Raw genomic sequence first — 26600 nt, 5'->3', positions numbered from 1 at the left:
CGATGACGTCACGGCAGTGGAGAAACGGGGGCCCACCTCGCGCCGTCGCTGTGGTTGTGCGCCTCCAAATTACGCGACACGATGATGCTTCGCATTCTCCAGGCTTAACCAAGTTAAGCCTTAGCCATTTTTTTGGTTTGCTGGGTTGGTTCAACAGACGCGGGCGGCGTTGCTGTCATGCGTTGCTAGTACATAAGGCCCGACGCCAATAACCTTTCTGTTTCATACATGCATACAGTTTCATACATACTCTATGAAACTTCTTGGGTGCGTCGTCCTTCATCAAGCCTTGCTTCTTTTTGTCGGCGTACCCAACATCCGCAAAATTTTGACAAGCGCATTGAACTCTACATAAACGAGCATTCACTGCATTCAGTGGCCCTCAAACCGCCTGGCAGCTTCTTGGATCAGTTTCTGAATCGACGCGCAACTGCATTCCTGTCAACTTAATGCGCAATGGGTTTAAGTGAGACGAGACTTCGCTCAGTGCGTTTTCGCGCGCTTGAAAACGTAGTCGCCTGGCATCGCTACCCATGCTTCGATCCGACGCCGGTGGCTCGACGCACGAAGGCCCCCTTCCTTTTAAAGCGAAAGCTTTACTACGTCATATTTTGCTAGTTTTGCTGACTCCGTCGCTTTGTCCTTCAGCGACCTTCAGCCGCTCCAGAGCTGCGCCGAAACCGATGAAGAGCGGGAGCAAAGGAAAGGTGCGCATAATTAACTGCCCCCTGGACAGTGAACACCTTACCTAGTCGCGCTTTAATTAAGCTACGGCTACGCGGCGGTAGTGGACAGATGTGCGGTGCATGCGTTGGGATTGACAACGTTGTGGCAGAAACGCGGCACTGAAGCTATATAGGTCGTCGGCGTTGACAACGTTCTGTATTCTGATAATTTTGAGGAAAGGAAGGGCGCATAGAAGCTTTGTTATCGCTAAAAGGCCTCTAAAGCGTGCGGTGGTGGAACAGTGGAGCTCCATGCTTATCCTTATAAATATTCAAAAATTTTCTCAAAATTTATAACAAGGCAGAAAAAAAATAGCACGCCGCCGGTAGGATCCGAATGCACGACCTTAGCCAGCTCGCTACGAACATAATGGCCGTGTACCTACCTGCTGCGCGTCAGTAAACAAAGAATTAAGACGTTGCTGCGTGACGCGACATGGGGAGCGCAAAACCTTTGTTCAGCATAACGGGGTTGCAACCACAGCAAAGCGAGAAGGCTCATTTTCGGCGAGAACTCGAGACTTTAGCACCGTTGCTGTAGACGAGTTCTCTCACCTCCTAGCCGCATTTGCAGTAAGGTTGGGTCCTTGCCCTTGCGTAAATTACGTGTGGGTAGCACAATTTTAGAATAGGTTGTCCTATACACAAATAAGGCACATGAATAGCTTTCTCTTAAGTTGCCATGTGAACGTGGGAGTTGTATGGCATATAACGACGGAGATATTTATTCCCAGCAACACACCACGTAAGCTGTGGCTTTGAAGCTGGGTGTGTACAAATAAAATCTTGTTATTTCCTGACCAATACTCAGAGCGGCGTCGCAGATTATAGAATGCTTAATAGCACTGATAAGGAAGAAGTAAACAAGAATAACGCAAAGGTAAACCTTGATAACTGCTTTTGAAATGCAAATTTACTTTGAGAAAATTGCTAAGCATTATAGAAGCCAGAAAGCTTACTTCAATTGTTCCAGTAATATAAAGAAAAAAGTTTATTCCAGCAAAACACAGACACTGTCTGTTCTCTTGGACACTCTCTTTTCTTGGTCCCTGTGTCGATGCAAGTCAAACTCATGGCAGCAGCTGCCACTTAACACGAAGCTTGTCATCTTCAACAAAGCCGTCTTCCTGCAGATCTGATAGGTAGAGAAACTCTTCTGGAAAATAAGTTAAAGGATTGCTTGAATTCCTTGGCTTTTGGTTGAAGCGGTCAGAACGAAATGGCTGAACCTCAATTTTACGTACAGCACCACTTTCCGGATGCATAACACTCAGCTTGATTTTGTGCTCCAATGGCCACTGAACAACTTCGTCCATGTCACCTTGGTGCAGCTGTATGCAAATATGCAATTTCACGAAGCGTCCTTCCCTCCTAAATTCTGCCCCGGGTGACAAGTAGTATCCGCGCAGGTACACCTTCCTGCTGTAATAATGACAGGAGTCTTCACGCAGTGCTTTATTTTGGCGGGACTTCACACCTGTCACATAAAATTCGCACCACGATCATTGCAGCCTTGTGAGTTGAAGCACCTTGGTGATGCACTCCAATGTCTTCTGACCATTTTCTCTCCTTTCAGCTTTCGCTTCATCAAGTCCATCTCTAATCTGCAAAAGCTTGCCAGCTGTTGCCGTTTTTACATGACGTAACTCATCTTTCACTACTTTTTCTAAGCGGCTCATCTCTGTGAAAAGAAGGCTTACTGAAGGATCACTGCGTTGTGTGGTCAAAGATTCCTTGATTTCTGCATTCAACACCGAAAGCTGACTCAAGGCTCGTACCGAGCTCTCCAAATTTCGTGCTCCAATTGCCAGTCCTTGCACGTGAGCTTCTCTGAATGTGTTCATGCCATGACAGATTTCATTCAGCTTGTCACCATGTGCGCTAATATTGACAGTCATTCTTTCCAGATAGCCCTTGAGTTCTCCCGCCTGCCTTTCAAAGGCTTCTCTGAAAGAATTAGTCACTGCAACCTCTTCTTCAGGAACCGAATTAGGAACCAAACTCTCTTCCTCAGGAACTGCATCAGGAACCGAACTCTCTTCCTCAGGAACTGAATTAGGAACCGAACTCGTATCCTCGAGATCGCACTGGCCTTGGAATTCAACCGCAGGATTCGTCACCGAGCCGCAGGTGCCCGACCTGAGGTGTGCGCATATGTCCTTGCAAAGGATGCTGGCTGAGCACTTGGGGCAGCAAGTACAGTGGTGTGTACATTCACTATGGAAGTGCTTGGTGATCATGGAAGCAGCTGTGACATGCTGGCAGCCTCTTTCTGCATTCCAGCACTTGACCTGAAAGGCAAAAAGAGAATATTAAGAGAAATGACATTAGTCCTCGGATAGCTAAATTAACAATTTTTCTCGGTAAGCCAAATTACCATGCAGTTTCCTACATCCCTTGGTTAAGCATAGGGACAGTAGGATATATTACATTTTTTTAACAGCAAAGGTAAAACTAGATAGCTGTAACGTACGAAGTACAGTGATATGGCTAAATTTTCACTTTTATACATCTAGTCACTAAGAGTCCTGACGCTATTATGTAGGAATTGAATTATAGTGTCATAGATGTACTTTCCTGTGCCCAAGGGCGTCCGCAGAATTTTTTGCAGGGGGGGGGCCCATTGGTTGTTGGCGCCGGAGGGGGGGGGGTATGTTCGTAGCAAAAAGGCACTATTTGCGGAGTAAATTTATTTATTTATATACAAATAAAATAAATAAGTAAAATACACACATGAAAGAAAAATTACAAACAGCAAATTAAAGCGAGGCTAGGAGAGATACATTGGAATTTATCAACGAAGAAACAATTAAAATTAATAAAAATGCAAAAAGATACTATCACTTCGTGGAGAAGAGTGCTCAGTCTTGCTGCATACGGGTTCTCGACACACCCGGATTGATGACCAGCACACAGCACAATATGTTCACAAACACGCAACGACAGTCACTCAGTCAGTCTTCCTTGAACAGAAACTGTAGACGCCTCGGATTTTTCTGGGCGAATTGCGTGATGACACTGGTGATAAGTTCATTTCTGTGCTTCATTACACGCTCTCGGTGCACACTCATCATACAAAGGCCGTCCAGTCTGTCGTTTGTCATCGTTGAGCGTAGCCACGTTTTCACTCTCCTCATTGTACTGAAGGAGCGTTCGACCATACAGGTAGTAACTGGCAAAGCCAGAGCCACCTCAATGGCTTTTGCAACACCAGGGAAGAATGTCTTGGCCTGATGTAGAAGCTCGCAGTAAGTTATTTCTGATGGGTCCCCAGTTTTGTTGCACCACATCTCGTACCAAGAGATGGCCTCTTCCTTGAAGTTGTCGATGCCGTAAAAGCACTGGAGTTCTTCGGCGAGAACAGCGAACTCAACACGGCTCAAGTGCTTCATTTTTGATGGATGCAGCTGGAGAAGTTTGAAGCTCCTCTCATTGCTTTCAGAAAAGCGCCGAGCTAAAGAAGCAGTGAGGGAGTCCAAGTACGGCACATATATTGCCACACGGTAGTATTCCTCTGGCGACTGAATCCCGTAGTTGTCTCGGTGGGCCTGACGAGAGACTTGTCTTGGTACAGATATCACCACATTTAAGTGATTGGCTGCCTCCCTTGCTGCATTCATGATGTTAGAGAACTCCTCTACAGCGTTTGTCCGGTGGCCGCGAAAAATACGTTGTAGCTCAGTGATGTGGCCATGCACAGAATGGAAGTCCATGGATACACCTTGCAGAATGTTCGTAGCTGGTTCGAGCCGAGCGCTGTACTTCGCTACAATATGCAAGCAGACGACGAAAGATGAGCTTGTTGTTGCGCAGTAGAGGATGTGAGCTCGTTGTCTAGTTGCAGCGTTCGAGCATGATTCCGTGGACGCGAGCTGCTCGAGTGCTTCGACTATGGCCACGTAATGCTGAGAGAAGATCCTAATAGACTTGTACTTTGCAGACCATCTTGTCTCACACAGCATCGGAATGTTGGGCACCAATTTTCTCCGGAGCACGCTCTCGCGGAAGAAGTTTATGGTTTGTTTGATTATCCCAATTGTGTTTCGAATTTCAGAGACGTCGTTCAAATCGTTGATGACGAGATTTAGTTTGTGACTTGCACAGTGGAAAAATAGTGCCTTCGGGAACTGTTTTTGTATAATTTTGTTCACTCCAGCTTCTTTTCCAGCCATTGTAGAGCATCCATCGTACCCCTGTCCAACGAGGTTCGAAAGAATCAGTCCGACATTCGTCAAAAGCTTCAAGATTGCCGCGGCGATGCAAGCGGAGTTTAATTGCTCCAGCTCTACAAATCCCAAAAACTGCTCTCGAACGCACACTTCGACTTCCGCCTTGTCAATAAAGCGAACGCCTATAGACATCTGCTCTTTTCCTGAAATATCTGCAGTTTCGTCAGCAAGAACGGAAAAAGCAAACGCTTTGTTAGTTTCGGTAACTATCTGCTCTCTCAGGATGTCGCCACAGATTGTGATGATCTCGTTCTGGACGCGGACAGAAGTGTACTTGGCATTGCCAGCAGAAGAAGCGAAGTGCTCCTGAAGTAGAGTATCTCCAGCTTCTACACGAAAGTCAAGCAGATCATTGAAGACTCCACTATCGGACTGCTTGCCGCGAATCGGCAAGTCATGCGTCGCGCAAAAGACAATGGTGGAAACTATTGGAAATAGTTTCTCACGGTTCCTTTCAACTTGCGCGTGCAGTGCTCTGTTCAGCTGCTGTACAACGGGTAGCTGCTTGCCTTTCATCACATCCATAAAGTTCTGTGAGGCCGTCATTGCCTCCTGGTGCCATGGGGATTTTACGTGATCCCTGCACGCCTCGTGCATTTTTCTGTAGTTACTGAAAGCGCGCACGATAAAACTACCTTGAGTACCCCGGTGAACACGCGGAGGAAAAATGACGCAAAAACGACAAAAGGCGCCTTTCGCTGTCGCTGAGTACGCAAGCCAGGGGGCGTAATCTCCCAGCCACTGATGTCGAAAAGGCCTCTTTCCAGGTGTTACATCCTTCTTAAAATCATATGTGACATTTGGCGACCATGGCTTAGTAAGAAGACGTAACTTCAAAAAGTCCGGTATGCCAGTGAGTTTAGCTTTGCCTAGAAACTCTCCTAAGTCATATTCTTGAGGCAAGTTATTTGTTTTCTTGATGTTGTCTCCGGACTTCGATCCCAAGCAAGGAGAAAGGGAATCGTTTCGGCTTACTGCGTGACCGGAGCTCGCTGGTGGAGTTCCTTCCATGGAGACGACGACGCCGGCTACTGTCCGGTGATGAAAGGTTGCATCGCTCTGGTCAAATCCGGACTTGAATCCCAAGAAAGGAGAAATGGAATCATCTCGGCCTGCTGCATCACCTGAACTCACTGTTGACAGAGTCCCTTCCATGGAGTCGACGACATCAGCTACTGTCCGGTGGTAAAAGCTTGCATCACTCTGTTCAAATGCTACACCGTTGTCACATGTCACACCAGAATCTGCAGGGGCGCATTTGGATAATGCTTCGTCAGACAACCGCTGACGCTTGAAGAAGCGTCGAATATCCATCATTCGGGACCGCGCGAGACAAAGCTGGCTATGGAGTTCCTCGGGGTTGGTAGTGTTAAAAATATATACACATTGATTGGAAAAACGGTTGAATGCGTACGTTGAAAACAAAAAATGACTATGTATGCAGCGAAAACTTATTTACAAGATAAATGCACGCTTGCAGCTTCATACACCTCGCTCCATCTTGCTCGCGCAACCGCACAGTCGAGTATTTGCACACACACTACTCGCCGCTCGTCGTTTTCTCGTCCGCTGTCTTGGTTGTTCTCAGCTTCGTTGACAACCGGCCACTAAAAACACCGAAGCACAAACAAAGAGGCGCGCACACGCAAGGAACGCCGCGCGACTTCCGAGGGGAAGGGACACTCGCCACTCCGGTCGGAAAATTTGTTTTGTGTGTTTTTATGAGGTTCAGAGCCCCAAAACGACTCAGGCTATGAGGGACGGACGGTCTCTTTACCATGCACTGACATCGCACAGTACATGGGCGCTGTTAGGATTTGAGGCCCAGCCAGAGGTGACAGGCGAGCCAGGCAGGCGCCATCGGGCTGCCTTGACCAAAGGCGCTGGTTTCCGGAGAAGACGCAAGGAACGCTGGTGTGGGGGCGCCTCTGGAGACTGCGTCGCCGTGAACAAAAGCAGCTAATCCCCTTTGCCGAAAATTCTGAAAGCGGCGCTTGTACCGAACTGCGCTCTCCCGTGGATCGGAGGAGACAGCGAGCGGCGGCGGCGCCAACTCATCGCCCGCTTGCCCCTGAGCAGTCCGACAAAGCGGGGATGGACACGGCTGATTTGTCCCTCCCTCCTGAAGAATTCATCGGTGGCCGGGGTGTGCACTGTCTGCCTCCGTGTCGCTATCTCTCTAGAGATCAAAGAAACAGGCACACATCTCAAGACGGCTCGAAACACATGCTCGCCGGTGCCGCTGTATGTCTGCAACGACGCGTCCCCGGACGCGGCACTTTGCAGATGTGACCCAAAGCGTGGAAGCAGGGCCGCTTTTACTCTTTTGGCTGAGCGCACCGCCGCCCCTGACGTGCGGCCATCACTCACGGTTCGAGTGAGTGATTTTCCAGGGGGGTGCAGCCGCCCCCCCTTGCCCCCCCCCCCCTCCGGACGCCCATGCCTGTGCCTGCTCTTGGGATTCTAGCTCTCCCCATTCGCGCTCATTTTTGTCCAACTGGGTAACAGCCAATAGCATGAGCCGATCGCACTGAACAGCATCCATGTCTTTATGTGCATTTGCAGCTCACATGGCTGCATTCAAACAAGGCTAGGATATCCATGCTATCCGAGTGAGCACAGAATAAGAGGAGGAGGATGTAGTAGACAAAGATGCCTGCTTCCATGAATACACAGACTATGATGGGATGGAATCCAATGGATAACAAGGATTAACCTGTTAGATTTCTGTTCGTCCGTCCGCAGCCAGATTTTATGTTTTATTTCAAAAGAAAATCAATTTACAAGGGTACAATACGCACAGTACTATTGGACCCATACCCACAGGCTAGTTTCAGGTCCATCACATACTGTACATTATAAATGCGGCATGCTAAGACGACACATTGCATTCAAAAAATAAGTCACATCCTCAACACTTTAGGAATAAACAAAAGTAAGCGTACACAATACACACATCCTCACAAAAACAAAAACAATGCACCATAACTTCACATATTCATCAGGAATGTTTTGAAAGATTGCACAAAGTTTGTTTTCAGTTTAATATCATCAGGTACACTACTGAATATTGAAAGGTATAATGAATAACTATAGGACACAGACCTGTATAACAATAGCCAAGTCAAGTCAAGTAATCTTTATTTCAACATCGCAAAGATGCTAGATGAAAGATGAATCACATCTTTATAAGCAGAGAATGTGTAGACCAGCATATATTGCATACACTGCATGCAAGGCCACATGAGTGGTAGAATAGGTTATCCATGTAATACGGGTATCTTAGACGAAAACAAAAAGCAGTAGTAGATGAAGCATGTAGCACCAGCAGAATGCATGAGCTTCTGTGGAAGCCCACTAGAACAGGATAGAAATACCAGGTCAAAGCTGACCTGAACTCCGAGGAGCACTGATGTCATTTCAAGTCTCCATTCTACATGCAGCATGCATGGATTAAAGTGTGCAATCATGGCTGAGTACGTACAATGTGGTATTATTAAGATGACCTCACAAGCAGTACATGACAAAGACAGCCCTGATAGAGTGCATAGGTTACTGTGAAAGTGCGCCGCACAAGGATTATGGCTCATGCACCAGCTGACCTAGATAAGACAAAGCACCTAATCCTCACAAATTCACACTGTAAGGACAACCACGTATGAGCATGCTGCATATACAGTTACACAGTTATGAGCATAGGCTATCGTGCTTCAGTTGTAGATGAAGATGACAACATAGAAGAATATGTGCGCTTCTTGGAATTCCCTGAGAGAGGTGCAACGAAGAGGTTTGAATACCTTACTGCATTTTATTCCGCATCAGCCTACAACTCTACCGGATTACCCGACTTCATTTCATTCTGAACAGTAATCCAGGTAAAGCAAGGGTTAGGCTGACAGGTTTTTGAAAAACAAGCAATTTTGATATTAAGAGTGTATGCCAAACGTGCTCCAAGTTGCATGCGGAATAAGATATAAGAGAAAGGAAAAGAAAATATATTAACCTTCTAAATCATTACAAAATAGAAACTATTTCATCGGCTCAACATCAATCTCAAATTGGAAACACATAACAAAAGATGCTGTGGCTAGTTGTGTTCAAGCTAAGTGCTTTCGTCAGGTGGGAAAACTGCAGCCTGCTGTTCAGCAGCAAAGGCAGTTACTGTTCAAAGGCGCTATTATTCAGTGAGCAAAACCGTGCCATATTCCTACGCAATCTATTAAACTGCTAATCAAGAAGCTGCACTGTACTTTGCCGTCATGGCTTGTCGCATTGCCCGAAACTGGCGGGACATGCCTAGTTCCCGTTGCCATCACCGTGGCGCCACTGCTCCAGGGCAGCTTGCAGCTGTGTGCGGAGGGCTGCGTTTTCACAGAGGTGTCGTGATGGTCAAAGCTTCATTTCACAAAATTTTAAAATATGAATTCAAAAGAGGATGCCATGCCTAGGTTTAGGATCAATGCCAGGAAGTCACCATTGCTGCGTTTGCCCGACAGGGATGTGTGTTGACACGAACAATGGAAAACCTCATGTGATGGTAGTTCGCATAGTTCAGCGCCGAGGGTAATCACGTTTTCGAAATTCTAAAAACTGATATGGCTATTACTAACCACTGCCTGCAATCTCTAATTGCAAGCAGGTGTCTAACTGCAATAGCTAAAAAGTTAATTATCAGAACTTAGTTAAGCCGCTAACTAGGTAACATTAGCAATCTGTTTTCTGATGTCTGTCAATGCAGGTATTACGGTAAACCTTCCGAATTGGTAATCTGTCAGTCTTCATGTCAGGTCTGCCAGAGTAGCGTATAGTTAAAAAAAAACTTACTGACTTCTTCCACTCAATGTATGCTCCCGCCCAGAATAAAGCTAGGTGTCTGCCAACATACTAATAATAATTTATGTGAGTCCGTGCAGGGGTGCAACGGCTATAACAAACTGACCTCCATAACGAAGAAATTTCCCAGTACTGTGCACTTCGTTACAAAGGCATCTGACTGTACCAGGTGACTTTGTTTAATGTTTACAGATTTTTATTTTTAAAACAGTCAGATACGTCGGTGTAGTCTGCACATGGATTGTACAGCAACGGAGACAAGATGTGCATGATAGAGCTCAACTAAAACAGGATATATAAACTAAAATTAACTAATCGAAATTTAATTCCAGATCGAAACAGTTTTTTCGCGCGAACGCAAAACCTGATCACGTAACTTGCTAGCGACTGTCAACGCTGCCACGACAGGCGTACTGTTTGTTTGCTGCTTGATATGAGCTCAAAGTTACTTTTTCTTTGGTATGCTAGGATAGAAGCTCTACTTTCTGCGGCGATCACTGCTCGCAGCTCGGAGAAACGGGTAGAAAGAATGTAAGGGGAAAATAGAACGCGCGCCGCCGCTGAGGGCGCGAAAGGCGCGTCGTGCGCATACCTCATCCGGCTGCTGCTCACTCTTCACAATCTAGAAACGTTGCTCTTCACTACGTCGTGCGCAGAGAACACACAACTCGAAAGCGTTGGTCGTTCTCTGCTTTACATTCATAGGTCACTCTGAATCCTCATACCAATCTGGCACAGTGGCGCAGCGGTTAGCGATGAGCCAAGCGCTGGCAGGCGGCTGCTCCAAGCATTGCCATCAATTGGAGAGACCAATGCTGAATTCCAATGGCAGATCGAGACCGCTCCGTCGGATCGCGTACGGAGCGCGTAGATTTGCCACCTCCCAGTTTGCGATTGGAATGCCAGTGATCCCTCGGGAGCGCGACGCCAGCGCCGCAGCGGCGACCGCGGAAATTAGGCGCGCCGCCGGAGCGGACGCCCTGCTAGCTTCGTGTTGGAGTGCGACAGGAGTTGCGCGAGGCGCGATCTCCGCGTTGACAGACGCCGTCTCGGCGAAACAAAAAGGAGGTAGTACGAAGGCCGTAATGTAAAACCAAAACCAAAGCGTATGTACAGGATGGTCCACTCTCCGTGAACACGCGAGTATGCGGCCGCGGTCTTCGGAGAGCCGGTGAGCCTGTCCCTACCGTTCACGAAAGAAGTGGCGGACGACGCGCAGGCAAGTTGCTCGCTGCTCGATTTTCCAGCCTTGCGACTGCGAGACGCAAGCCGCTGAACCAATCAGCGAGACAGTCGAGCTTTCGGCAACGACGCCGCCCGCGGACACGCCGAGCGACGAACTGCGCTGCCCCCCGGCCAACGTTTCTCCCTGGCTGCCGTAGTCGTCGCTAAGCCTAACTGTTTTTCATCGATGCTGCAGCTGAGGGCGCTTCGGAATTGGCCAGCGCTGTAGTAAAGGTGCTACTCGCGTCACCGTTTTACTGTGTTCCTCGTCTCATAATAAAATAAAGACATGATCGATTTCTGCGACGCCTCCAACAGCGGAGCTAGCAGACAGCAGGCCAGCCGCACTGGGCATCAGGAAGAAATTTGCTTGTATCGCAGTTATCACTTCTACCAGCGACTCGGTATTGGCCAACGATCCTCAAAAATGATTCATTTTTTACATTCCTCTACTCCAGGGCTTGTTATGAACGCGAACAAAGAATATTAGCGCATTTTTCTGACGCCGGCGGCAGGCATATACAGGCCGGCAGCTTCACACTCGCTGTCCGTTTCAGACCAATCTTCACTGCTGGACTCTGAGCTTTCAGTGCCCGAGTCGGAACTGTCACTTCCATGAAGCAAAATTAGTGCCGCACGGCTCGAAGCAAGATCATTGCCGTCCACTGTTGACTGGAAAGTGCCCGGCTCACCCGGCTCACCAATTAGCGACGACAGGAACGAAGCGGCTGCTGCCGGTCTTGACAGGAAGCAGACGCGGCGGAAAAGAAAACGTCACGCGAGGTTCCGGTCAAACCTGCCGATTTCGGCAGATCAAGAATCGCTGCTCCACGGAGCGATCCGGGATTTACGCCTGATCCCGATCTGCCATTGGAACATACAACTCGCGCTCCCATTTTACCATTGGAATACGACTGATCCAAACCGAGCAGAAAAACTTGATCCCGATCTGCCATTGGAATTCACCACAAGTTGATCTTCCCGCGCGACCTCTGGTGACCAATCATTCAAGAGCAACCTGTCACGGCGGGCTGCGAGGCTTCGAAAGGTGGCCGACGCCGGATGTTTTTTTTTTTTTTCGACATCAAAAAAAGTATGCAGACTCACCTCTCTTTTCAGCAGCTGATCTAGAGGAAAGTCCTTCCAGTCCACGTCGTCTTCATCGTTCCACTCGTAGCCGTCGAGAGGACAAACGTGCTTTCCGTCCTGGGTGCACTGCTCGTAGCAAGACTCGCAGAGCACATGCACGCAGGGCAGCAACGCGGTCTTGTTGCGTACCAGTCCGCAGGCGCTGCACACCTTGTTCGGTGGAATGGGCTTATCGAAGCTCAGAGGCCTCCAATCCAGCTCCGGGCAGAAGCCGACGAGGGTGTATCGGGCTGTAGCTCCAGCGGAAGACATCGCTTTGTCGCTGTTCGGATCGTCAACTGCCGACGCTTCGGTCATTCTACGGCGCGTGATCTCCCAAATATTGCGCATGCGTGACAAAAATTTTTTTTTTTTTGCGTGTTTTCTCAAGCCCAGAAGTTGCTTGCGTTCCTCCGCCTCGATGACAATTTTTTTTTTTAATTTTCAGTATAGTGTACTAGTACACTATAATTTTCAGCGTTGGCGTTCGCGGACACGCTCGTGGCGCGTTTTTTGAGATCGGAGGCGAAATGCTTTGACGACGCCCTTCTCTGCAGCTTTCTGCGCGCTCGGCTATCAAGACCTCAGGCCCAAAAGGCCTTCCCAGCAAACCAAAAACCTCTCAGAGACGTCTAGCTAGACGTCTCTGCGAGGTTTTTGGTTTGCTGGGTTGGTTCAACAGACGCGGGCGGCGTTGCTGTCATGCGTTGCTGGTACATAAGGCCCGACGCCAATAACCTTTCTCTTTCATTCATGCATACAGTTTCATACATACTGTGTGAAACTTCTTAGGTGCGTCGACCTCCATCAAGCCTTCCTTCTTTTTGTCGGCGTACCCAACATCCGCAAAATTTTGACAAGCGAATTGAACTCTACATAAACGAGCATTCACTGCACTCAGCGGCCCTCCCACCGCCTGGCAGCTTCTTGGATCAGTTTCTGAATCGACGCGCAACTGCATTCCTGTCAACTTAATGCGCAATGGGTTTAAGTGAGACGAGACTTCGCTCAGTGCGTTTTCGCGCGCTTGAAAACGTAGTCGCCTGGCATCGCTACCCATGCTTCGATCCGACGCCGCTGGTTCGACGCACGAAAGCCCCTTCCTTTTAAAGCGAAAACTTTACTACGTCATATTTTGCGAGTTTTGCTGACTCCGTCGCTTTGTCCTTCAGCGACCTTCAGCTGCTCCGGAGCTGCGCCGAAACCGATGAAGAGCGGGAGCAAAGGAAAAGTGCGCATAACTGGCCCCCTGGACAGCGAACACCTTACCTAGTCGCGCTTTAATCAACCTACGGCTACGCGGCGGTAGTCGACAGATGTGCGGTGCATGCGTTGGCATTGACAACGTTGTGGCAGAAACGCGGCACTGAAGCTATACAGGTCGTCGGCGTTGACAACGTTCTGTATTCCGATGATTTTGAGGAAAGGAAGGGCGCATAGAAGCTTTGCTATCGCTAAAAGGCCTCTAAAGCGTGCAGTGGTGGAACAGTGGAGCTCCATGCTTATCCTTATAAATATTCAAAAATTTTCTCAAAATTTACAACAAGGCAGAAAAAAAATAGCACGCCGCCGGTAGGATCCGAATGCACGACCTTAGCCAGCTCGCTACGAACATAATGGCCGTGTACCTACCTTCTGCGCGTGACAAGAGATGGGGAGCGCAAAACCTTTGTTCAGTATCGGGGGGTTGCAACCACAGCAAAGCAAGAAGGCTCATTTTCGGCGAGAACTCGAGACTTTAGCACCGTTGCTGTAGACAGAGTTCCCTCACCTCCTCCCGCATTTGCAGTCAGGTTGGGTCCTTGCCCTTGCGTAAATTACGTGTGGGTAGCACAATTTTAGAATAGGTTTTCCTATACACAAATAAGGCACATGCATAGCTTTCTCTTAAGTTATCATGTGAACGTGGGAGTTGTATGGCATATAACGACGGAGATATTTATTCCCAGCAACACACCACATTCAGCTGTGGCTTTGAAGCTGGGTGTGTACAAATAAAATCTTGTATTTCCTGACCAATACTCCGAGCAGCGTCGCAGATTATACAATGCTTAATAGCACTGATAAGGAAGAAATAAACAAGAATAACGCAAAGGCAAACCTTGATAACTGCTATTTGAAATGCAAATTTACTTTGAGAACATTGCTAAGCATTATAGAAGCCAAAAAGCTTACTTCAATTGTTCCAGTAATATAAAGAAAAAAGTTTATTCCAGCAAAACACAGACACTATCTGTTCTCTTGGACACTCTCTTTTCTTGGTCCCTGTGCCGATGCAAGTCAAACTCATGGCAGCAGCTGCCACTTAACACGAAGCTTGTCATCTTCAACAAAGCCGTCTTCCTGGAGATCTGATAGGTAGAGAAACTCGTCTGAAAAATAAGTTCCAGGATTGCTTGAATTCCTTGGCTTTTGGTTGAAGCAGTGAGAACGAATCGGCTGAACCTCAATTTTACGTACAGCGCCACCTTCCGGATGCATAACACTCAGCTTGATTTTGTGTTCCAATGGCCATTGAACAACTTCGTCCATGTCACCTTTGTGCAGCTGTACGCAAATATGCAATTTCACAAAGCCACTTTCTCTCCTAAAACCTGCCCCGGGTGACAAGTAGTATCCGCGCAAGTACACCTTCCTGCTGTAATACCAACAGGAGTCTTCACGCAGTGCTTTATTTTGGCGGGACTTCACACCTGTCACATAAAATTCGCACCACGATGTTTGCAGCCTCGTGAGTTGAAGCACCTTGGTGATGCACTCCAATGTCTTCTGACCATTTTCTCTCCTTTCAGCTTTGGCTTCGTCAAGTCCATCTCTAATCTGCAAAAGCTTGCCAGCTGTTGCCGTTGTTACATGACCTAACTCATCTTTCACTACTTTTTCTAAACGGCTCATCCCTGTGAAAAGAAGGCTTACTGAAGGATTACTGCGTTGTGTGGTCAAAGATTCCTTGATTTCTGCATTTGACACCGAAAGCTGACACAAGGCTTCTGTCAAGTTCTCGCCATTTTGTACTGCATTTGCCAGTCCTTGCCCGAGAGCTTCTCTGAATCCGTTCATGCCATGACATATTTCATTCAGCTTGTCACCATGTGCGCTAATATCGACAGTCATTCTTTCCAGATAGCCCTTGAGTTCTCCCGCCTGCCTTTCAAAGGCTTCTCTGAAAGAATTCGGAACTGCAACCTCTTCTTCAGGAACCGAATTAGGAACCAAACTCTCTTCCTCAGGAACTGCATCAGGAACCGAACTCTCTTCCTCAGGAACTGAATTAGGAACCGAACTCTTATCCTCGAGATTGCACTGGCCTTGGAATTCAACCGCAGGATTCGTCACCGAGCCGCAGGTGCCCGACCTGAGGTGTGCGCATATGTCCTTGCAAAGGACGCTGGCTGAGCACTTGAGACAGCAAGTAGAGTGGTGTGTACATTCACTATGGAAGTGCTTGGTGATCATGGAAGCAGCTGTGACATGCTGGCAGCCTCTTTCTGCATTCCAGCACTTGACCTGAAAGGCAAAAAGAGAATATTAAGAGAAATGACATTAGTCCTCGGAGAGCTAAATTAATAATTTTTCTTGGTAAGGGAAATTACCATGCAGTTTCCTACATCCCTTGGTTAAGCATAGGGACAGTAGGATATATTACATATTTTTTTAACAGATAGCTGTAACGTATGAAGTGCAGTGATATGGTTAAATTTTCACTTTTATGCATCTAGTCACTCAGTCCTGACAGTATTATGTACGAGTTGATGGTTTATTGGGGTTTAAAGTTCCAAAGTGACGCAGGCTATGAGGGACGCCGTAGTGAGGGGCTCCGGAAAGTTCAACCACCTGGGGTTCTTTAACGTGCAATGACATCGCACAGTACACGGGCCTCTAGAATTTTGCCTTCAACGAAAGTCAGCCACCGCAGCTGGGATCGAACCCGCGTCTTTCGGTTCAGCAGCCAAGCGCCGTAACCACTGAGCCACCGCGGCGGGGCTATGTACGAATTGGATTATAGTGTTATATACTTTCCCATGCCTGCTCTGGGGATTCTAGCTCTCCCCATTTGCGCTCATTTTTGTCCAACTGGGTAACAGCCAATAGCATGAGCCGATCGCACTGAACAGCATCCATGTCTTTATGTGCATTTGCAGCTCACATGGCTGCATTCAAACAAGGCTAGGATATCCATGCTATCTGAGTGAGCACAGAATAAGAAGAGGAGCATGTAGTAGTCAAAGATGCCTGCTTCCATGAATACACAGACTATGATGGGATGGAATACAATGGATAACAAGGATTAACCTGTTAGATTTCTGTTCGTCCGTCCGCAGCCAGATTTTATGTTTTATTTCAAAAGAAAATCAATTTACAAGGGTACAATACGCACAGTGCTATTGGACCCATACCCAAAGGCTTGTTTCGGGTCCATCACATACTGTACATTATAAATGCGGCATGCGAAGACGACACATTGCATTCATAAAATAAGTCACATTCTCAACACTTTAGGAATAAAAAAAATAAGCGTACACAATACACACATCCTCACAAAAACAAAAACAATGCACCATAACTTCACATATTCATCAGGAGTGTTTTGAAATATTGCACAAAGTTTGTTTTCAGTTTAATATCATCAGGTATACTACTGTATATTGAAAGGTATAATGAATAACTATAGGACACAGACCTGTATAACAATAGCCAAGTCAAGTCAAGTAATCTTTATTTCAACATCGCAAAGATGCTAGATGAAAGATGAACCACATCTTTATAAGCAGAGAATGTGTAGACCAGCATATATTACATACACTGCATGTAAGGCCACATGAGTGGTAGTTATCCATGTAATACAGGGGATCTTAGACGAAAACAAAAAGCAGTAGTAGATGAAGCACGTAGCACCAGCAGAATGCAAGGGCTTCTGTGGAAGCCCATTAGAACAGGATAGAAACACCAGGTCAAAGCTGACCTGAACTCCGAGGAGCACTGATGTAATTTCAAGTCTCCATTCTACATGCAGCATGCATGGATTAAAGTGTGCAATCATGGCTGAGTACATACAATCTGGTATTATTAAGATGACCTCACAAGCAGTACATGACAAAGACAGCCCTGATAGAGTGCATAGGTTACTGTGAAAGTGCGCTGCACAAGGATTATGGCTCATGCACCAGCTGACCTAGATAAGACGAAGCACCTAATCCTCACAAATTCCCACTGTAAGGAAAACCACGTATGAGCATGCTGCATATACAGTTACACAGTTACGAGCATAGGCTATCGTGCTGCAGTTGTAGATGAAGATGACAACATAGAATAATATGTGCGCTTCTTGGAATTCCCTGAGAGAGGTGTAACGAAGAGGTTTGAATACCTTACTGCATTTTATTCCACATCAGCCTACAACTCTACCGGATTACCCGACTTCATTTCATGCTGAACAGTAATCCAGGTAAAGCAATAGGTTTTTGAAAAACAAGCAATTCTGATATTAACAGTGTATGCCAAACGTGCTCCAAGTTGCATGCGGAATAGGATATAAGAGAAAGGAAAAGAAAATATATTAACCTTCTAAATCATTACAAAATAGAAACTATTTCATCGGCTCAACATCAATCCCAAATTGGAAACACATTAACAAAAGATACTGTGGCTAGTTGTGTTCAAGCTAAGTGCTTTCGTCAGGTGGGAAAACTGCAGCCTGCTGTTCAGCAGCAAAGGCAGTTACTGTTCAAAGGCGCTATTATTCAGTGAGCAAAACTGTGCCACAATCCTACGCAATCACTTAAATCAAGAAGCTGCACTGTACTCTGCCGTCATGGCTTGCCATGTTACCCGAAACTGGCAGGACATGCCTAGTTCCCGTCATCATCACCATGGTGCCACTCCTTTGGGACAGCTAGCAGCTGTGTGCGGAGGGCTGCGTTTTCACAGAGGTGTTGTGATGGTCAAAGCTTCGTTTCACAAAATTTTAAAATATGAATTCAAAAGAGGATGCCATGTTTAGGTTTAGGTTCAATGCTAGCAAGTTAGCATTGCTGTGTTTGCCCCACAAGGATATGCACTGACATGAAAAATGGAAAACCTCATGCGATGGTAGTTCGCATAGTTCAGCGCCGAGGGTAATCATGTTTTCGAAATTCTAAAAACTGATATGGCTATTACTAACCACTGCCTACAATCTCTAATTGCAAGCAGGTGTCTAACTGCAATAGGTAAAAAGTTAATTATCAGATCTTAGTTAAGCCGCTAACTAGGTAACATTAGCAATCTGTTTTCTGATGTCTGTCAATGCAGGTATTACGGTAAGCCTTCCGAATTGGTAATCTGTCAGTCTTCATGTCAGGTCTGCCGTAGTAGCGTATCGTTAAAAAAAAAAAAAAGAACTTACTGACTACTTCCACTCAATGTATGCTCCCGCCCAGAATAAAGCTACGTGTCTGCCAACATACTAATAATAATTTATGTGAGTCTGTACAGGGGTGCAACGGCTATAACAAACTGACCTCCATAACGAAGAAATTTCCCAGTACTGTGCACTTCGTTACAAAGGCATCTGACTGTACCAGGTGACTTTGTTTAATGTTTACAGATTTTTATTTTTAAAACAGTCAGAGATACGTCGGTGTAGTCTGCACATGGATTGTACAGCAAGGGAGACAATATGTGCACGATAGAGCTCAACTAAAACAGGATACATAAACTAAAACAACTAATCGAAATTTAATTCCAGATCGAAATAGTTTTGTCGCGCGAACGTAAAACCTGATCACGTAACTTGCTAGCGACTTTCAACGCTGCCATGACAGCAGTACTGTTTGTTTGCTGCTTGATAGGAGCTCAAAGTTACTTTTTCTTTGGTATGCGGGGATAGGAGCTCTACTTTCTGCGGCGATCACTGCTCGCAGCTCGGAGAAACCGGTAGAAAGAATAGAAGGAGAAAATAGAACGCGCGCCGCCGCTGAGTGCGCGAAAGTCGCGTCGTACGCATACCTCATCCGGCTGCTGCTCACTCTTCACAATCTAAAAACGTAGCTCCTCTACATCGTGCGCACAGAACACACAAATCGAAAGCGTTGGTCATTCTCTGCTTTACATTCATAGGTCACTCTGAATCCTCATACCAATCTGGCACAGTGGTGCAGCGGTTAGCGATGAGCCAAGCCCTGGCAGGCGGCTGCTCCAAGCATTGCCATCAATGGGACAAGTGAGACCCAAGTTGATCTTCCCGCGCAACCTCTGGCGACCAATCATTCAAGAGCAACCTGTCACGGCGGGCTGCGAGGCTTCGAATAGAGTTCCTGTATATGCTCCCGCAGGGAGCAGAGTTGCGCGAAGGTCCGCCATCATGTTCCAAGCTGTGCGGGAAAGCCACTTCTCGTACGTACAGGGGCTGCGTAGCTCGTTGTGTAGGGCGCTTGGGCTTCTTCTTTTTTCTCCTTTAAATAGATTGACTTGATGGTAAGTTTCTAAACGTAACGCTGAAAACTAATCTGTGATTTGCCGACGGTGTGCATACAGCACGAAAAAAAATCGCCAAAGGTTAACAGCAAATCGTAATCATGACAAACTGACGAAAAAAGACTGGAAACGGCCTGCGAGTTTTTTTTTCTTTCTGGAACTAGTAATTTCACAAGAACAAGCAGTTCCGTTCCAGATGAGGCAGCGTCTGTCCCATCCTGTCTTCCTGCGTGCACGTCTTAAGAACAAACAAAGTATAGCGATGAATTACTTTTTTTCACAACTAGCACCGCCGCGTGTTCTGTACGAGTTACGCGCGGAAAATACGAAAACGCATCTCTCTAGAACCACATTAAAATAATTGCGCGACTTGTTGTAGGCAAGCAGACTAAAGCAACGCCAGTGCATTGAACGAGGCGAGTCTGACATAACGAAAATATTAACACTCAATTGCTTGCCCAACACATTTCACAAAATGTACCCCGTTGCTAAATGCAGTGATAGGGCGGATCTTTAAAGGACCTTGAAAGTACTCTTACACGTAGGTATTATTTAACTTTCCTCATTTTTTTATCGAAAAGCACTATCGTTTCACCTTAGTTATTAAATTACAATAGTTGTTGATTGCTGTGGTAGGTTTTCCTGCCTGCTTCATCCTTATTGCTCGGAAAAACTAATTTAATGTTCCGCTTTGCATTTTTGTACTCCTTCTTCGTAGATTCGGCTTAGGTCGCAGTATCAAAACATTTCGCGACTCCTGGATTTTTTTAAAGCCGACGTTATAGGCTGATTTGCTGTCTTCTAGCTGAAATTATTCGCGGCATCAAGATTTGCGACACTTGTTTACATGCGATTTTTGCCTATCCTATCCTCACATCTCTCACTTAATCCTTGTAAGATGGTTCTTAAGGGCATTTTTACTAAGAACAATACTTTATAGCATAGGCAGACAAATGGTTTAGGGGGGTTTAACTGCCCAAAGCGACTCAAGCTATGACAGGGAACAGTACATGGCCTCTAGAATTTCGGCTCCATCGAAATTCGACCGCCGCGGCCGGGATCGAACCCGCGTCATTCGGGTCAGCAGCCGAGAGCTATAACCACTAAGTCACCGCAGCGGCTGCATAGGCAAATTAAATGCTTATGCAGGTGAGACTGGCATCGAAATGTAGCAAAACTTTGCATGGAATTTGCTTCTTGAACATTCATTGTCCCTTATATTTCACCTCGAACCATCACTACAGAAGGCTCGAAGCAGCAGTAGAGTAAGCAGAGCCTGCCCTAGTGAAGGGCCAAAAAGTTGCAGATGCAGACTGTAAATTATGTACAATTTTAATGCAGTGATATGCTACAAATACTGCTTCGAGGGACAGGTATAGGCTCAAACTAGTATCCATAAAAGGACACTAAGTGAAAGATATAGACAAACAAGATTTTCGTTGCCAGTTCCTTATTTGATAATGTGTGTAAGCTAGAAAAAAAAGTAGTGATTTGTTCAAGGTAAACAAATGTCGACACATGAAAAATGTTTTTACCAATGCAATTCTGATTTCGCTTTCGAAACAGGCAAATGTTGGTTGTGATGGCACTGGTAGATCTTGGAACATGTTAGAAATTTTTATTTATTTATCAATACTGTAAGCCTTTCACAGCCGCAAACAGGAGAGGTTCATTCTCAAGAGCCACTTGAGGCGCCGACGCACTTCGGCCGCCGACCTTCCACATGGCACTGCGTAAAACGCTTTGCCGTTTCCCGTGCGGTTGCTGCAGTTTGGCGCACTGCACCCAGTCATAGCTGACGACTGCGCCCGTCACTGCCACTGCAGAACACCAAACCTGACGCCACAGGTGTGTACGGAAAACAAATGAATGTAGCCGACAGCGCGGGCTCACATGACGCGTCGAGAGGACAAGGGTTCGCTCGGCGCTGCACCTGTGAAGTCAGCTTCTCCGCGGAGTGTTGAACACACGACGTCACGAAAATCATGTGATCGCCTCTCGGCGAATGGCGTTCGGAGCGGCGAGGGAAAACAGACGCGCAACTCTGCTACCTTTGGTAGCATATAGGCTCCCAAAGCATCGCCGGGTGGCGCTGCTGCGCCTGATGTGCAGCGCCATCTATGGGAGAAAAGTAAAAACTGGGGCGCTGCTCGCTGCTCGCGCTGCTTTCACCACGCTTCTTTGCACGCGCGCTTTCTTGCACGTGCGCGCGCCCGCGCTGTCGCGATGTGTCGCGTGCATGAGCCACAATAAGATCGTTCAGACTGACGCGCAGTACTGCAATGCAAACTTAATTAAAGGGGGGAAACTGATTAGGCGCGTCTACTGTGTGGAGCAGACGGTCGACGATGAGGAGGCCCATTTGACAGTAAAATGCGTTTCTCGAGTGAGTATTAACGTCGTACTGTATGACATGTAACTAGAGGTAAGTCCAGGGTATAATTATATGCTCGAAATATGCGAAGTACTATCAGCTCTGAGAAATAAAGCGAGACACTTGTTGATCGTAGTTGTCAGTTGTTGCATGCGATGCGCAGGGCAATCCACTTACGTGCGAGTCGAAAGGACATGCGACCAGGCAACAGTTCGTCGACATTCTACTCCACCTTGGGGGAACCCCCTAAACATTTGACCACCATTGTTCACACTTGCAAGTGCGACCTGCGGGTCGCCTTCTTGCTTGAAACGAAAACTCTCCGGAATAACATTGCTTGCGCGCTTTCGAGAATTTCGTCTGCTTTGACCGCGTCTCCTGCACTCGCGCTCGGTGCGATTCTCAATGCACTACGGTGACCAGGAGGATGTCGTGACGGTATTGATGTGCACCGCAGTCGTATAAGCGTCATGATGACAGCGACAGCGGCGCGCTTCTCAGGGCCGGCCTGCCGACCTGTTTGCCTGCCGCCGCCGTCAGAAAAATACGCTAATATTGTTTGTTCGCGTTCATACCAAACCCTGGAGTAGAGCAACGTCAAAAATGAATCATTTTTGAGGATCGTTGGCCAATAACGAGCTGCTGGTAGAAGCGATAACTGCGATACAAGCATATTTCTTTTCCAAAGCCGCTTTGCTGATGCCCAGTGCTGCTCGCCTGTTGTCACCTGGCTCCGCAGTTAAAGGCATCACGGAAATCGATCACGTCTTTGTTTTATTATGTGACGGTAAACATAGTAAAACGGTGACGCGAGTAGCACCTTTATTACAGCGCTGGCCAGTTCCGAAGTGCCCTCAGCTGCAGCATCGATGCGAAATGATTAGGCTTAGCGACGACTACGGCAGCGAGGGAGCAGCGCAGCTCGTCGCCCGGCGTGGCCGCGGGCGACGTCGTTGCCGAAAGCTTTACTGTCCGCGGACGGCGTCATTGCTCCACTGTCTCGCCGATTAGTTCAGCGGCTTGCGACTCGCAGTCGCAAGGCTGGAAAATCGAGCAGCGAGCGACTTGCCTGCGCGTCGTCTGCCACTTTTTTCGTGCATGGTAGGGACAGACTCACTGGCTCTCCGAAGAGCGCGGCCGCATACTCGCGTGTTCGCGGTAAGAGTGGATCACCCTGTACATACGCTTTGGTTTTGTTTTTACATTACTGCCTTCGTACTACTTCCTTTTTGCTTCGCCGAGACCGCGTCTGTCAACGCGAAGATTGCGCCTCGCGCGACTCTCCCGTCGCACGTGCACACAAAGCTAGCAGGGCGTCTGCTACGGCGCCGCCCCGAGTTTCCGCTGCTCGCCGCTGCGGCGCTGGCGTCGCGCTCCCAAACTTGAGCTTGGGTTCCCTATACAGTAACTCTAGCTTCGAACGGTGGCCGACGCCGGATGTTTTTTTTTTTTTTCGACATCGAAAAAAGTATGCAGACTAACCTCTCTTTTCAGCAGCTGATCTAGAGGAAAGCCCTTCCAGTCCACGTCGTCTTCATCGTTCCACTCGTAGCCGTCGAGAGGACAAACGTGCTTTCCGTCCTGGGCGCACTGCTCGTAGCAAGACTCGCAGAGCACATGCACGCAGGGCAGCAACGCGGTCTTGTAGCGTACCAGTCCGCAGGCGCTGCACACCTTGTTCGGTGGAATGGGCTTAACGAAGCTCAGAGGCCTCCAATCCAGCTCTGGGCAGAAACCGACGAGTGTGTATCGGGCTGTAGCTCCAGCGGAAGACATCGCTTTGTCGTTGTTCTGATCGTCAGCTGCCAACGCTTCGGTCATTCTACGGCGCGCGATCTCCCAAATACTGCGCATGCGCGAGAAAAAAAAAACGTTTTTTTTTTTTTTGCGTGTACTCTCAAACCCAGGCGTTGTTGTGTTCCTCCGCCTCGATCAACGTTTCTAGATAGACAGTTGGAAAACTCTCTCCGGGTATGCCATAGAGTAATAGTAATAGTAAGAAACTCTATGGGGTATGCGGCCCCTTTCTGTCGCCGATTTCATCTCAAAGAGATGCGAGCGCCATCTCTTGGGTGGTGGGAGTACCGCGTTTGTTTTCTATGGCCTCCGTGACCAGCTCAAGCATTGGTACCCTAACACCGCGCTTGATCTCAGAGGCCACGATTTCTCTTCACCGCCGCGGCGCCCATTAACTGCGCTTAGTCACTCTTTGCTGCGCGAATGATTAACGTTAGTTCGCGCCTGGCATCGTCTGCGCCGGGGGCGGCTGCTTCTAGCCGCGCTCATCTACGAATTGCGAAGTCCGCGTGCGCTCCACGTCTGGGGTACGTGAGGGCAGGATGCTCGAGGTTGAGCTTTTGGCTGTAAATATCGGAGAAAACTGGAAGCCCTTCTTTCCGCGGTTTAGAGAAACATGACGTACCGCTTGCCTCCTCGTAGTTTATGTTGATAATATTCCTCGGGTGGGTAATATTCCTTAAATACGTTGTTTTTTTAACGGACGCGAGCCATCTCCTTCCAGCAACCCTCAAGCTGGGAGTAGCAGACGACGCGCTCATCCTAAAGCGACCGCAGCGCCACCGCCTAGACGGCGATCGCGAGGAGCCGCTCTGCTCCCTGGCTCGCCGGCGCAGTTTCCCAACTGTCTTCATCTAGAAACGTTGGCCTCGATGACAATTTTTTTTTTTTTTTTTCAGCGTTGGCGTTCGCGGAAACGCTCGTGGCGCGTTTTTTGAGATCGGAGGCGAAATGTTTCGACGACACCCTTCTCTGCAGCTTTCTCCGTGCTCGGCTATCAAGACCTCAGGCCCAAAAGGCCTTGGTTCAACAGAAGCGGGCAGCGTTGCCTGTCCTGCGTTTCTAGTACATAAGGCCCGACGCCAATAACCTTTCTGTAAATATTTAATGGATGATAAATATTTGTCACCACCACCATCGCACTCCAGACCATTTCCTGGACTGTGGACTCTGGTGCTGCCATATGGTGACCTCTATAATTGGAGACACATATGGGAGAGGCCTCAGTTGCCCTGCAGTGCGCATAGTCAGTCTGATGGTGATGGAATGGGCACGAAAACACAGCGTCCTGCACGCAATTGTAGTGTAGTGTTATGCTTACAAGCCGTTTTAGTGTCATATTTATGTACCGAGTGATACCTATATGACACGTACTGTATGAAACTTATTGGGTGCGTCGACCTTCATCAAACCTTCCTTCTTTTTGTCGGCGTACCCAACATCCGCAAGATTTTGACGAGCGAATTGAACTTTACATAAACGAGTATTCACTGCATTCAGTGCCCCTCCCACCGCCTGGAAGCTTGGATCAGTTTCTGAGTCGACGCGCAACTGCATTCCTGTGAACTTATTCCTCAATGGGTTAAAGTGAAGGTGTAGACGAGGCTCCGGAGTGCAGCACTGAGTGCGTTTTCGTGCGCTTGAAAGCGTAGTCGCCTGGCATCGCTATCCATGCTTCGATCCGACGCCGGTGGCTCGACGCTTGAAAGCCCCCTTCCTTTTAAAACGAAAGCGTTATACGTCATATTTTGCGAGTTTTGCCGACCCCGGCGCATTGACCTTCAGCGACCTTCAGCCGCAGCTGCGCCGAAACCGATGAAGAGTGGGAGCAAAGGAAAGGCGCGCATAATTAACTGCCCCCTGGACAGCGAACACCATACCTAGTCGCGCTTTAATTAACCTACGGCTACGCGGCGGTAGTCGACAGATGTGCGGTGCATGCGTTGGCATTGACAACGTTGCGGCAGAAACGCGAGGAAAGGAAGCGCGCATAACTGGCTCCCTGTGTCTGTGGATGCCTCAGTCGCGCCTTGAGGTACGTGACAGTGGTGAGGGAGAGATGTGGACTGCATGCTAGCGCTGCCAACGTTGTGGCAGACATGCGGCACTGCTGCAATAGGCCGTAGCATTCAATGGGTGAGCAACCTCTCTCTGTGTGTGCCGTAATAATCTCGCTGCACAGCGATTGTACAATTGTACTCGCACCTTCGGCTCATAGACTCACCTGCGCCATGTATATACTTATAGCTAGCGCTTCACGAAAGGTGGTGAGCATTTAACAGAGTGGACTGTTGGTATGTATTTCTTGAATGCAATATGGGGGAAGAAATCGCTTGCTGCACACAAGGCAGCCACAATTTAACTGCCCCGATGTGAAATGAAAATGACCTACTTTTGATTAAGGTGAAGTTCCTCCGCCGCATGTGTGTGGCCACAGGGCATGAATTTCGCACAGAACCACCACAACCAAAGCAACCATTTGTTATAGTCAACTGATGTTGCAGGGAAGTCAGAAGTGAATTTATCGGCCCTCATCCGAAAGTATAGTCATCCGTGGGAATATTTATCCCATTACACGCTGAACAACAGCTTTAGTGGACCCTTTTCATATCATCATAGCAATCTGTTTTAGCCACTAAATGTAACGCACAATTCACATTAATTAACAAAGCTGCACATTGCAACAGTGCTACCTCTATGATTTTTATTTCTAGTGGGAGCTAATGCCGAAGGTGCAGGCCTCTCATTGTAGGTAAAAGCAGTGCGACGGCCCCATGTGCTTCCCAGTAGCAGTTTTGGTGGGCCAGCTCTTACACGGCTGGAAGGTGACCTGAC

At 47.7% G+C, this 26600-nt stretch overlaps 2 protein-coding genes across 2 annotated transcripts; both read right to left on the bottom strand.

Moving 5' to 3' along the window:
• Positions 1–1698: 1698 nt before the first annotated feature.
• Positions 1699–12491, bottom strand: LOC149329241 (uncharacterized). Its single transcript, XM_089562157.1, has 2 exons — positions 12119–12491; positions 1699–3016 (listed from the first exon to the last, which is right to left on the bottom strand). Exons 1-2 carry the CDS (start codon positions 12488–12490, stop codon positions 2228–2230), a joined length of 1161 nt encoding a protein of 386 aa, XP_089418283.1. The 5' UTR covers position 12491; the 3' UTR covers positions 1699–2227.
• A 1837-nt stretch (positions 12492–14328) lies between these two features.
• On the bottom strand, positions 14329–23818 carry LOC149329240 (uncharacterized). The gene is made up of 2 exons (XM_089560171.1): positions 23451–23818; positions 14329–15646 (listed from the first exon to the last, which is right to left on the bottom strand). The coding sequence occupies exons 1-2, from the start codon at positions 23787–23789 to the stop codon at positions 14426–14428; spliced, it is 1560 nt and encodes a 519-aa protein (XP_089416297.1). The 5' UTR covers positions 23790–23818; the 3' UTR covers positions 14329–14425.
• Positions 23819–26600: the final 2782 nt, after the last annotated feature.

This window comes from Amblyomma mixtum, chromosome 9 (genome assembly GCF_055824585.1).
Source record: "Amblyomma mixtum isolate Tamu chromosome 9, ASM5582458v1, whole genome shotgun sequence".
Classification (NCBI taxonomy): domain Eukaryota; kingdom Metazoa; phylum Arthropoda; class Arachnida; order Ixodida; family Ixodidae; genus Amblyomma; species Amblyomma mixtum.
This window is presented reverse-complemented; position numbering and strand designations above follow the sequence as displayed.

Coding starts and splice junctions, on each gene's coding strand:
- LOC149329241 (XM_089562157.1), bottom strand. CDS start 12,490: ATGCGCAATATTTGGGAGATCACGCGCCGTAGAATGACCGAAGCGTCG. Junction 3,017..12,118: donor ATCAGCTGCTGAAAAGAGAG/GTGAGTCTGCAT, acceptor TTTGCCTTTCAG/GTCAAGTGCTGGAATGCAGA.
- LOC149329240 (XM_089560171.1), bottom strand. CDS start 23,789: ATGACCGAAGCGTTGGCAGCTGACGATCAGAACAACGACAAAGCGATG. Junction 15,647..23,450: donor ATCAGCTGCTGAAAAGAGAG/GTTAGTCTGCAT, acceptor TTTGCCTTTCAG/GTCAAGTGCTGGAATGCAGA.